This window comes from Ursus americanus, chromosome 14 (assembly GCF_024610735.1).
Source record: "Ursus americanus isolate L20-20 chromosome 14, mUrsAme1.1.p, whole genome shotgun sequence".
NCBI classification, from domain to species: Eukaryota; Metazoa; Chordata; class Mammalia; order Carnivora; family Ursidae; genus Ursus; species Ursus americanus.
Window position 1 is genome coordinate 36,657,304 of NC_142140.1, and position 12,774 is coordinate 36,670,077.

Genomic DNA, 12,774 nt, shown 5'->3' on the forward strand with positions numbered 1-12,774 from the left:
CGGAGCCCAGTGTGGGGCTGGATCCCATGATCCTGAGATCACAACCTGAGTCAAAACCAAGAGTTGAACGCTTAAACCGACTGCGGCACCCAGGCGCCCCTGAAGAAATTAGTAATCATCAGGACTGCCTGCAACACAGTATTAGTGATCCGATCTTTTAGGTGTTTGTGCAAATCTTATGTTCCCATTCATAGAGAATTATGTTATATTGTGCAGCTCTTTTGTGAAGTCATTATTATAAATTAGAAAATTTCTAAAATTTTTAAAAACGATGATGCCTAATAAAATGATAGAAGACATTTGCTTGGAAATACTCTGCGGAGTTAAAATTCATAATACTTAGTCAATAATGAATGTTATATGCTTTAATAAATAATCAGACCTTAGGTCTGAGGGGGAAATTGTTACCTTAAAATTCCTACTTTTATTTCTCTTGTGTGCATTTTAATTTTCAGCTCGAAGACGCGATGTCCATTTGTCAAAAGAACAGGAGAGCCGCCTCCCCTCTCACTGGCTGAAGAGTAAAGGGGCCCACACCACCATGGCAGATGCCCTCTGGCGCCTTCGGGATTTGATGCTCCGAGACACCCTCAACATTCGCCAGGCGTACAATTTAGAAAACCTTTAATCACATCAATTACGTTTCTTTTATAGAAGCATAAAGAGTTTTGTGGAACAGTAGCCATTTTAGTTACTGGGGGTGGGGGGAGGAACAAAGGATGATAATTTTTATTGCATTTTACTGTACATCACAAGGCCATTTTTATATAAGGACACTTTTAATAAGCTATTTCAATTTGTTTTTGTTATATTAAGTTGACTTTATCAAATACACAGAGATTTTTTTGCATATGTTTCCTTCGTTTAAAACCAGTTTCATAATTGGTTATATATGTAGACTTGGAGTTTTATCTTTTTACATGTTGCCATGGAACTGAAACCATCAAAGGTTTTTGTCTTGGCTTGGGGTTTTGGTTTTTGGTTTTGTTTTTTTATAAAAGAACAAACAAAATGAAAAAAAAATACACACACACACACACACGAGAGTTTACAGATTAGTTTAAGTTGACAATGAAATGTGAAGTTGGTCCTAGTTTACATCTTACAGAGGGGAGTGCACTGGTGTCTGCTTCATGTACCTGAGTATCTTAAGCCGCTTCGGCAAAAGCTGTTTTTTACAGGTGAAGTGAAAGGTGGTTATTTTAGGTTACAGGTGTTTGGCAGACCTGGCACGTTTGCTCTGTTAACTCAGAGACTTGCTGCAGACATCTGAAGTCGGTGTTGTGCACCTGAGCGGGGGGCACGGGTTCTGGGCTGTTAGGCAGCTGTGGTGTCAGTTATTCTTGCAGAACTTGTGCACAACCCTGAATTATCTTTAGTCTTGGCAGGTAAGTTTAAGGGTACTTTTGATCTATTTATATTGATTTCACAGTGTATGCCTATGCTTGTTAGATGATTTAACATTTTAAATCTCTTACATTGAAAAGTCGAAGTTCACCTTGAAGAAAGCATTGACATTGAGGTGTGCATAGAGGTGATTTTTTTTTTAAACCTAACACCTAACCTAACATAGGGAAGGGAGTGCATAACCAGGTGTGAGCTGTGTCAGAAGCGTAAATGTAAAAAAGTGTAGGTTGTCTACATATGCAAGTATGTTCCGTACCTTTATTTCCTCACCAGATGTGGCATTTTTTTCCTTCTAAGTTTCAGCGTTGTAATTCTCAACCAGAAATTGAAGGCTTTCTAAAATGTTTTTTAAATTTAACTTGTGCTTTTGAATTTCAGGAGAAAGTAATTATAATCTAAGAAAATACTCACTTAAAAAGACCATTATGGATCCCAAACACTTGGGGTTGACCCTTTCTCTTTCATGTGAGCCTAGGATGAACATCTGGAGGCAGCGTATGATGCGCGGACGGGTAGAAAAGCACCACACCTGGGTTCCGCTTGAGGTTTTGAAACCTGTTTTTTGTAACAAGATTGCTGCCGTTTTCGTGGAGCTTCCCTCGCTGTTTGTAAATTTAGAGAGTGACCCTCACAGGGTGCTTTTTCCTTTTAATCTGGTATGAATCAATACCTGGATATTTAATTGCCATTCTTACTAAATCATGGGGACAAAAGTGTGTAGAATGGAAATAAGTCTCTTGTATTCTAGATACTTTAAATACAGGAGGCCCTTGTAACTTAATTGCCTATAGTCAACCACTGGATCTCAGTTTGCATCAAGTATTTTAAATAATTCTGAATTTTAAAAAATGTATTGCAATAGTATGTCAGTACCTTATTGTTAAACTGAATCAGATAAAGAAATTTTCAGTTCCTAGTTATTTGGGCCATTGAATCATCATGGACTGTATAATACAATCAGATTATTTTATTTCTAGACATCTTGAATTACACCAAAGAACCTGAAATCTAATTTTGGTTAAGTTATTTATTTATTTCATGCACCCATTTTATTTCCCTTTTTAAGGTCTGGATGAGACTTCTTTGGGAAGCCTCTAAAAACTCTTCACTGGGGGCTAGGTGAGGCATTAGAAGCTGGGGCACTCCTCCTCCGGGCTCCTTCCCAGGGTCTAGAGGTGCTGTAGAAACCATAGGTCCAGCCAGGGGCTTCCCTAAGGCGGTGCAGAGCCGGGCCAGGGGGCCGGTAGGCAGGCCCTAATTAAGTTTAAAAAAAAAAAAAAAATCTACGTATTTATTTTAGAATCATGTCTTTCTGTATATTAACTTGGAGAATGTCAGTTAATATTTAGGATATAAGATTTGAGGTCAGCCATCTTCCCAAAAAAAATAAGTCAAAAAAAAATTTTTTTTTAATGTCCTGACTTAAGAAAGTACAAGTGAACTATATACTATCTTTTTTCTCCCCCCATGAATTTTAGGAACTAGTGATATGGCTTAGAAAGTTTAATGGCCTAAATGTTTTCAAAATGTAAGTTCATGTGGAAAAGAATTTTGTTTATTTGGGGGAAAACCTATAGGTTTAAAATAGTATGTCAGCCAACTGATTTAAAAGACCTTTGAACTGCTTTGTTTTTGAACCCACCCTTGTCTTCCTATGAGGAAGAACTGAAAGGGGACACTTCTTTGTGTGAAATCTCAAACTGGTGTTGTTGACTTCTGAGCTTGAACATTTCAGACCTAATTAAAACTTGGTTTATTCTAATTTCTGTATCAAAGGAGGTTTAAGTGGTAACTAGTCTTATAACATGTATGTATCATATGTTTGTTCATTTAAAGCTTTTTAATCCAAATAAAAATGGAGTTTGCAAAGTGATTTGGATTAACCAGGTTTGGTTGTTCTCTTAAAGCTTGTGTCAGATGTTAGGTTCAAGCAGGTTTAATTCCTGCAAGCCTTGACTCTATGCTGACAGGGGTATAGCCGCCAATTTAAGGGAATAAAGCTGCTCGGGTGGAGGCAAAAGTCAGTAGCAGACCCCGGTTCAAGACTGAGGCTACCATTAGCGCAGGCCGAATGCAGTCACACTGCAGCTCGACATGCCGCTCGCCAAGCCTCACGGGCAGGCAGGCAAGGAATTCCTAACATGTCCTCATCACGGGCAGAAATACAGGTTGAAGCTAAAACTGTAGAGTCACTGATGGTGGAAGGTAAGGAAAGCATGTCTTGTGTCATAAAGCAGTGTAAGCCCTTTCAAACAGTCAGCTGTCTGCGGCCCGGAGAGACCAGTGGCCCAGGTGTGTCTTTAACATGCTATAAGCTCTTAAAAACATGACCACACTTTCAGTAGAAGTGTTGGTAAAAATCAACCAACTGTTTTCCTCTAATATCACTTTGCAAATCCCTGTGGCTCTGTCCCCCTAAGTGTTCAGGGCTGTACGGCCATCTGTGCTCACGAGCATATTTTGAATAATCATTGATGAATAGTTAAACATTCCCACTGAACACTGTGAGCAAACAAATACTGCTGAGTGGTACTCTGTTCCTTTTTGGTTTGGAAGTGTGCTAGATCAGCTGAATGAAAGTTCACAACTGAAAAATGAATAGACTACTTCTATCCCCAGAATAGATGTGGCATTGGTATCTTGTGGGTTGCTCTTAAATGTGGCAAGAAATTCCAAATTTAATGCACATGTGTGAGGAGTACAAACTGATACTATACTGCTTTTCTAGAAGAGAATTGCTTCGGAAAACACCACGGTCCAGAGGTGTACTTTTTTAAAGAGAAGTAACTTGGTGTGAAAAATTCAGACTTACAAAAAGAGAGGAAGAGAGATCAGTGTGTTTAAGTTATAACATCTGAGATTTAGGCAAGACTTCCAGAATAGAGGGCAATCCTCTCGGGTCCCCTCCCCCCCCCGGGAGCTTTGTGCTTTCACTTTGCTATTGCTCGATAAACCGTGCTTTGCTGGGGCGGGGCGGGGGGGTGGGGCAGAGACTTCCAGAATAGGACGGTTAGACGGATCAAGATAGCTCTCTCAAGATAGCTCTCGTTTATTGAATTTTTACTGTGTACCTAAGTTTCCCTATCAGTTCATTTGATAAAGTGAGGCTCCAAAACCCACATTCTTTACCCAACACCACAATGGAAGTAGATTTCAAGCAAAAAATGCTAATTCAATTTTTGTCATTCTAGAAGTACGGTTTTTAAAATATGGGTTAATAAATGTTTTGCCTTGTAGTTTACACTAGCGGGCACTGCAGTTCTTTAATCAGCATATAAGAGCATTGCTCTTTAGGTTATTAAAGTTCCCTTAATAGATCCTGTGTCTGATAAGTCAGGTAGAGTCATATTCTGTACTAGGAGGGTTAAAATCTGTTTTGAGGTGAAGTTAAAAAGCTTTCACCTCGGTTAACAAAGGTTAGTTTTTACTCTCTAGCATGCAGACTAATGTGCTCTGAAAGTATCTTCGATTTAACGCAGTAATTGCTTGCCAGTCTCCTTGCCTTGAAGTGAGACATTTATCATCTTCGAAGTTTTGTTGTCCTTCAGTAAATCAGCACTCTAATATATATTTTAAAAAGAAGAAAACTCTAAGGAAGGTTAAGCATGAATTTGTAGCTAGTGATTCCCTCTGGGGTGCAGAAGGGGAGGTGGGCCAGGGAGGGAACCCACAGCAGACACAGAAGTTAGCTGACGGTTTTATTAGCATGGACAACTTTCCTTTGTAAAAGGTGTGTAAATCACATATTCTCTCTGTATCAATGGGTGGGGGAAACATGGAATAAGGCCATATAACTGGGAGAATCCTACCACAATTTAATTCCCTATGCTGCAGTTAAACCACTAAAATGCCTATGAGGGTAGGTTCAGTAGGAACTCTCTAGGCACACAAGTGCATAGGAGAACTTCCTCCTTCTCCCTGGTGCTGTGGCTCAGACTGGTCTTCACACTCAAGACATCTCTGAGCAGTGATCTGAGCTGGTGCGGGTAGTGCTTGAAGGGGATCTGAGTAGTCAGTGGCTTGCTACTTATACTGAATTGGTTCTAACATCAATGGACTAACTTAAATTAGAAAAAACCCTAGAAAAACTTGGGAAGGTATGTTTGTGGCAGAGATCTCTAACTTGAGAATACCCTGTGGCCTTAAGCATCTGCTTCTGTATATTCATGAGCAATCATTCGAAACCACTGTGAAACTTAGCCTTCTTTAATACGTAGATACGTTCTTGTTTGAGTAGATGTTGGCTGTAGTTATCAAGCATGGATTAAAAGGAAAAAAAATGGATAAAGCCTTTGCTTTTTCTGTCAGCTGACCCAGACTTACTCTGGGTCAAATTACAAAATCTCTCCCCAGTAGACTGAGCCTCTGACTTAGCTAAAGTCTATGGTGGTTTTATGGTTGCTTCTCAGTGAGAAGGTCCACTTTTCTCAGGAAAGCAGCAGTGTCTTTATCTTTAGCAGCTGGAGGAAAGCACATCTTCATCTCAGGTGTGAAGCCTTTCCCCTCTGGAGTCCTCATGGAGGTCCAGCCCTTGTATGTTAGTGGGGACAGGCAAAGGAAGGAGTTATTTCTGTTCACAAGAGCACTTGACCTGAGTAATGTGTGGTCAGGAATTCCGACCACCCTCGCACAATGGTGACAGATTGGTAGCTGGCAGAAATGTAATCTGCATCATTATCCTGGTTTAAATAATCTTGTAATAGAGATTTTACGTCCATGATTAAATCTGCTGCAAAAAAGTAAATAACGTTACCAGTTTGTTGCCTAAAACAAAAGACTTCACAAACAATTCAGACTGTACTAAAAAGCATCCTGCTTGATCCTTGAATTGTTTAAGAAATATTTCATGGAGGGGCGCCTGGGTGGCACAGCAGTTGAGCGTCTGCCTTCGGCTCAGGGCGTGATCCCGGTGTTATGGGATCCTCTGCTGAGCCTGCTGCTTCCTCTCCCACTCCCCCTGCTTGTGTTCCCTCTCTCGCTGGCTGTCTCTCTGTCGAATAAATAAATAAAATCTTTTAAAAAAAAAAAAGGAAAAAAATATTTCATGGAATAGATTCAATGGTCAGGTGTGTTTCAGGAGGAAATGGTTTTTCCATTAAGTGCTGTCCAACAGTGACTTGGGAAGTATTGAAGCAGACAGGAAAGCTATAAAAATTCTTTGTAAAGGCAGTTCTGAATAAGAACAAGAACTCTGAGAAGTACATTTTCAAAGGAGTTGAAATCAGTAGTGAATTTCGTATTCACTTTATTGATGGCTGAAGTTCAGTCTCTGATGCATTTTCCAGCCTTCTCTGATACTGTCGTTCTGAGGCTTTTCTACGGTAGACATCATCTGTGTCAAATAAAAATTTTACTTAGACTTTTAAGAAACAGGAATTAAAGGTACTCAGATCTGACTAATTTAACCAACAGCCTAGGTCTGTCAGCTATTTCTGAATCTCATTGTTTAACTCAACGCCAAAATAAACATTTAAAACAAAACTTGGGGGGCCCCTGGGTGGCTTAGTCGGTTAAGCGTCTGCCTTCGGCTTGCTCGGGTCATGATCCCAGGGTCCTAGGATGGAGTCCTGCATTGGTCTCCCTGCTCAGCGGGGAGCCTGCTTTCTCCCTCTGCCTGCTGCTCCTCCTGCCTGTGCACGCTCTCTCTCTCTGATGAATAAAATCTTTAAAAATAAAAAAATAATGAGTTAAATGAGGACTATGTTAATACAGTTCTGGACTTCAATACCATGGTAAGAGTCCATGTCTTCAAAGATAGGATCATGTCCTAGCACACCTCTTAGCGATGTTTTAAGACCTTCCTCATTTCCTTCCCTGCCTGCCCCCCCACCCCCGCAAAATGTCTATTTTCTCTGAAATCATCCTTAACTGAAGTTCCTCAAAGACACTTCCTGCCCCAAGGCTCTCTGCAGCCCCCTCACCCAAACCCAGGAACTCAGGTAGGGAGGTGAGGTCAGTTCCCTTGTTCTCGGCTGCCACTCTTCCACACTGCTCATTCTCCACCCTTTCTTGGCGGCTTATGCATCTGGCCCAGTTCTCTGCATGGGCACCTGCTCTCTACTCCCCCCTTCAATCGCTGAAAACGCTGGCATCTAGCTCAGGCTGCTTGACCCGTCCTGTGCCATCTTCCCAGACAACAGCACCTGCCATAGGGATGAAGTGCTAGCCCCCTTCACCTCCTTGACTTCTCCAGTCAGCTTCTGCCATCTACCTGCAGTGCTCTCTGAAGTAGTAAATTCATCCTGCTCTGACCACAAGCTCTACTACTTTCTAGTCGTTCTGTCCTAGGACCCCTATTACTTCTTCCCCAGGCACCTGGCCCATGAATAAGCCCCTCAGCCCCATCTTGTTCTCTCTTCCTGCTCAAACCAGCTGCAATTCCCTTCTATCAATATCAGCTTCTTGACACGCCTTCAAAACTCCAACTATAGATTCATCCAACTGCCCTCCTCCATCTCTCACTCTGCTTGCTTTGCACTTGGGGCCAACCAATGCATTTAACTGGGCCCACTGTGATGCCTAATAATCCTGTTTCCTCAGTCATGACCCTGACCCTTCAACTCACCCCCAGATGGCCATGAACTTCTTCACACAGTCATCAGTAAAGAACTACTCCAGCTAACTTCCAAGGGCTACTCCTATGGCCCTGCTCTGATCCCAACCTCTCCTACCTTCTCAAGAGCCACTTATCTACAGCCTCTCTCCACTCCCCTTTCCTGACCAGCATCTTCACATCTTCCAAGTCTCCTGGTGTGGAGAGGAGGGCTGACCTCCCATTCGCATAGTTAGACTTCCTGGACCTCCTATCTTCTGTGATACCTCCTGGTTTCCCTCCTTGCCTCTCTGGCCACTCCCAGTCACCCTTAAAATGTTGGGATTTGACTCTTTCATTACATATCTGCTTTCCAATGACCCACAAACCCAGATCCACGGCCCAGATCTGCCTCCTGAGCTTCAGATCTGTATAACCATCTCCACCCTAGCATGTCCAAAACAGAGTCCAGACTGTCCTGCCAGTTTCCCCCCTGCACCACACCAACTGTCCTACCAGAAGTCTCCACTCATCTCCTGAGTCCACTCAAACAGGTGGCCCTGTTAGTACCACCTCCCAGGTGTCTCTCCACTCCACTCACTCCTTGGCATCCTGTCTGTCCCCACCCAACCAGGCTACCATCTCAGACCCGAACAACTACACAGCCTAAGCATTCTCGCCTCCTCTCCACTAGAAGCCATTCTCCTGTGTTAATCCACTGCTGCTTAAAACCCTTCAATCCTTTGGGTATGTTCTTGGTTCTCCAGTCCTTCTGTGGCCCTGCCTAGGCACATTTCTAACCACTTCATCCCTCACTCCGCTCACCTGCAGTCCCTCAAACACAGTAAACATTCACACCGTGGCCCCATGTATGCTCTTGCCACTAGCATGAGACACTTTCAACTCCACAAACATTCCCCTCATCTGGCTGACCTACTCAGTCAATCTTCAGGTCCCACCTGACATGGTAACTCCCCGATGCCTTCCCTGCACCATCTGATCCAACTGAGGTACCCGCACCCAAGACCACCATTGTCCCCCCACACACACACTTCCCCTCACAGCACTGATCACCCTTAATAGTAACTGTCTTTATGATGGGTCTCTGCCATTAGAGCTCTTCTGGAGTGGGGGACTCTGCCTTGTTCATTATATACTCTCATGGGTGCTCACTAAATACTGATGAACGGATAAACAAAAAGACTGAATATCTTTGGAAAACACTAATGTAACAATGTTTTTAAAATAAGGGTTGTTGAGGGGACACCTGGCTGGCTCAGTCAGTGGAGCATGCCACTCTTGATCACAGGGTTGTGGGTCTGAGCCCCATGTTGAGTGCAGAGATTCAAAAATAAAATCTTTTTAAAAGAATTTTTTAAAAAATAAGGGCTGGCCATTCACAAGTGATACATGTTTCTAGAGAGGGATAAAGCAGAAAGGACCCACGGGGTGGGAAAGCCCATTAAGGGGAACTGGCCTTTCCAGAGCTAGTGCTCTGCAAAGCAGTGCCAGGCATTCTTTCCACAGTGCTCGGCCCTGGTGCCAATGACTCGGCCCGGCAAAGACAGTGGTAAGTAGGCCAGGCAGACCGGCTCCTTCTCCAGGGTTTGGACTGAAGAATCCAGAAGAGGGCTGGCCAATTAGGAGTTTCCATGAATCTTCAGGATCCCACTCCCTTCCACGGTGCTGCCCGCGAGTCCGTTCCTTAGGACCAAACAACGTCACCGGCCTACAGGGACGAGGGGCAGGCTTAAGAGGAGGAGCGTCCTGCGTGGAGTCATGTGTTCTCCCCTGAAAGTGCAGGGACCGTCTCAAGGTTGGACGCCAATGTGCCTTTGTCGCCCAGCTTACAAGAGAGCCCGGGCCGCTAATGGAACCGTACTTGCCCTTCTGACCACGGTAAAGTTAGCTCAGTGCTCTAAATGGAATGAGCGGTCTGCAACCCAAGACTGTCCCCCAGGAAAACGGGTCCCTAGCCGCCTCCTGCCTTCCTGAAATAAGACGGACGCTGCTGCACCCCCACTTACAGAAGGTCTCCTGGCCCACACGCAGTTTAATCATGATCCACTCCATCGTTCCTCCCAGGACAAAAAAAAAGGGCAGGAACCTGTAGACGCCGAATCGCTGCTTCCCGGGCACCCGCTGCAGGACCCGCTTCACTTGGGCCCTGGAAAACATGCCCGACCCAGGTCGTGGAGAGGGGTACGGCGGAACCGGGAGCGACGGGAGCTGCCCCAGCCCCCGGCCTGGAGCGCCCAGTTACAGCCGAGTCCGAAGGCCGGGTTGCGGTGCCAGCCCTGCCCTGCGCCGCGGCCGGCCGGTGCTGAGCTGAAGGACGGGAGCGCGGAGCCCCCGACCCGGAGCCTGGGTGGCCACCAATCAGAGTACCGTGGGGCGCGCGGATCCGCCAATCCGAGTGCGGCGGAGCGCGCGTGCTCCGTAAGGCCGAACCGAGCCTGAGGGAGCTGGCGCAGGCGCAGGCGCCTCGGCTCTGGAGGCGGGGTGGCTCAAGGGGGCGGGGCCTCCCACGTGGCGTCGACCCGGCCCCGCCCCGACCTCCCCCGTGCAAGCCGGCGCTCGGAGTTGGCGGCGGTACCCCCTACTCTGCCACCGCCATCTTTTTTCTTAAAGTCCTGGTAGAAGTGATGACCCTCTCTGATGGACGAAACGTGTTCCGCATTTTACTCTAAAATGCAATTATGCAGTGCTTTTATGCATTTATTTCGGGGTCGTGACTGATGACTAGAATTCTAAAAATAACAGAATTTGATAGGCATTCTTGAAAGCTGAACTTTATCATTATCACAAAAGTCCAAGCAATCACCTTGTGACAACCCTGATATTAATAAAAGCTATTCTGTATGGGGCACTTACCGTTATGCAGGGACTTGTAGGTCACCTCCTTATTCGCAATAATCACAGAAGAGCAGAGGTCAAGAACAGGGGCTTTGTCAAACCACATCCCTTGCTCCACAAAATGGGGGCCTTTGCTTTGATGCTGTGAGGATTTAGAGGTAATGCAAATAAAACACTTAACACAATGCCCAGAGCATAGTAAGTGATCAATCATCATGAGCTAAAATAGGATGATGATGGTGGTGTAAATGATTTATTCGGTGCCAGCTCTTTACATGTATTCTAGAAATGCCCTCTATTTACATCATCCCCTTTTATGGGTGGGAAACTGAGAAGTTAAGAGATTGAGCCAGGTAGAAGCAGAGCTCTGACTCCAGAGCCTTCACCCTCGCTGAGTCCCTTGCTTGCTGTAAAGGATGGTCACCTCATTACCTAAAGGCTAAAAAAACAACAGGGGCCTATCTTTGAGAAGGGAGACAAATATTACACAATCTAAGAACATCAAATGAAAATTTGAAGTCAATAAAAAAGTTTGGTGATTGTGAACACAAAATATACAAAAATAGGCTGGAAAAGAGAGAGAAAGCAAGCAGGGCCCCTGGCAAGGGTCACAGAGTGTGATGCTGAGTGGAGGGGTGAGACCTGCTTCCCGGATCACCTGCCCTCTCCTGGGGCCTACCCTACCAAGCTCCATGCACAGCGCACACACTGGCTGGGAGCTCACTCCAGTTTCTCTTGGTGGCTCTGGGAGCCTGTCACCGTGGGGCACCCATCTCCCGCCCTGAAGAGGCTTATATGTGGACAGGTCCCCCAACGTCTTCTTAGTTCAGCTGGGCTCCCATGGGCCTACCCTTTGGCCTCCATCCCACCCCAGCTCCTGGCCCAAGATCTGGCCCACCGTATGTAGGTTCTCAGCCAAGGTGCAGTGGATATTCAAAGGCACACATACACCCTTAAACCAGGAGGAGCACCCCAAGGAACACAGAGCGTCCAGCTAGCCAGCTCCCCACCAACAGGGCACAAGGGTGCTAAGTTGGCCTCGTCTGCGCCCAGTGCACGGCCTGGTACGCATGCGGATCAGGAAACAGCTCTGAGTAAAAGAAAAACAGGTGGAGAGTGGCTGCAAGCAGGAATGCAGAATTTCGATGGAGAGTCTGGAGACATCGCTAGAAGTGACCGCGGCAAGGGGGGCGGGGGGGCGGGGGAGGCTGTGCGGGGAAGCGGAGAGTGGGGTCGGTAGACCATTTGCTGAGGTCAGAACCAGGCAGGTGCAGTGACCCGGGCCCACTGCTCTTTCGCGCACCGCTCGGTCGTCCTGCTCCGAGTTAAAAGGGGTCACCTGAGTAAGGTACAGGGAGGAAGCAAGGAGGGGCAGCTTCAGCGGGCGTCGGCGGCGCTGCGGGTCCCTGCAGGTCCCGGGGTCTCACCCGGCGTGGGGCTGGCACCGGGCGGCGCGAGGTAAGGGCTCTTTATTCGCTAGAGTGAAACGGGCCGGCCTCTGGTCTGCGGGGAACAGGACCCTCGGCGCAGGGCTGGCGGGGAGCGGCGGCGGAGCTGAGGTCAGGAGGACAGGGAGGGGGATGGGGAGAGGGCAGGAGGACCCGGGAGCCGAGAGGGAGACAGAGTACCGGGGAGGGGGGTCTAGGGAGCCGGGAGGGGGGAGGGCCGCCGCGCTCCGCCCCGCCCCCCTCCACGCGCCCCGGCCGTCCATAGCCTCAAGGAGACGGCCGTTCTTAAGCCCTCCAACCTCCCGGGAGCGGGGCCGAAGGAGCGGCCGCCGCCGCCGTGGCGACCGAAGGGGGGCGCAGAGTCCTTCTCGGCCTCGCGGAGACGGGGGAGGGGGCCCGGGAGTCCGCCCCGCCCCGCCCGGTCCCGGGACCTCCCGCCCCCCCCGGGCCGAGGGGCGCGCCCATTGGCCGGCCCGGCTCCGCGCGCCGCGCCCATTGGCCGGCCGCCGTGAGGAGCACGCGGCCACCGTG

At 47.0% G+C, this 12,774-nt stretch overlaps 2 protein-coding genes across 29 annotated transcripts in view; one reads left to right on the forward strand and one right to left on the reverse strand.

Annotated features, from left to right (window-relative positions):
* Window positions 1–3,280, forward strand: part of PBRM1 (polybromo 1) — a 116,044-nt gene extending 112,764 nt beyond the window's left edge. For all 28 annotated transcript variants that reach the window (XM_045807307.2, XM_045807305.2, XM_045807300.2 and 25 more), the window contains one exon: window positions 456–3,280. In XM_045807307.2, the coding sequence (XP_045663263.1) occupies window positions 456–628 (173 nt within the window). In that variant the 3' untranslated portion in view covers window positions 629–3,280. The remainder of the gene's footprint in view (window positions 1–455) is intronic.
* Window positions 3,281–6,635: 3,355 nt separating this feature from the next.
* Window positions 6,636–10,317, reverse strand: UQCC5 (ubiquinol-cytochrome c reductase complex assembly factor 5). The gene is made up of 2 exons (XM_045807328.2): window positions 9,967–10,317; window positions 6,636–6,739 (listed from the first exon to the last, which is right to left on the reverse strand). The coding sequence occupies exons 1-2, from the start codon at window positions 10,115–10,117 to the stop codon at window positions 6,648–6,650; spliced, it is 243 nt and encodes an 80-aa protein (XP_045663284.1). The 5' UTR covers window positions 10,118–10,317; the 3' UTR covers window positions 6,636–6,647.
* Window positions 10,318–12,774: the final 2,457 nt, after the last annotated feature.

Bases quoted from the DNA above. Each gene is read 5' to 3' on its own strand.
- UQCC5 (XM_045807328.2), bottom strand. From the start codon at position 10,117: ATGTTTTCCAGGGCCCAAGTGAAGCGGGTCCTGCAGCGGGTGCCCGGG. The intron at 6,740-9,966 runs GTAAGTGGGGGT...TATTTGACACAG, and splicing joins TGTGGGCCAGGAGACCTTCT to ATGATGTCTACCGTAGAAAA.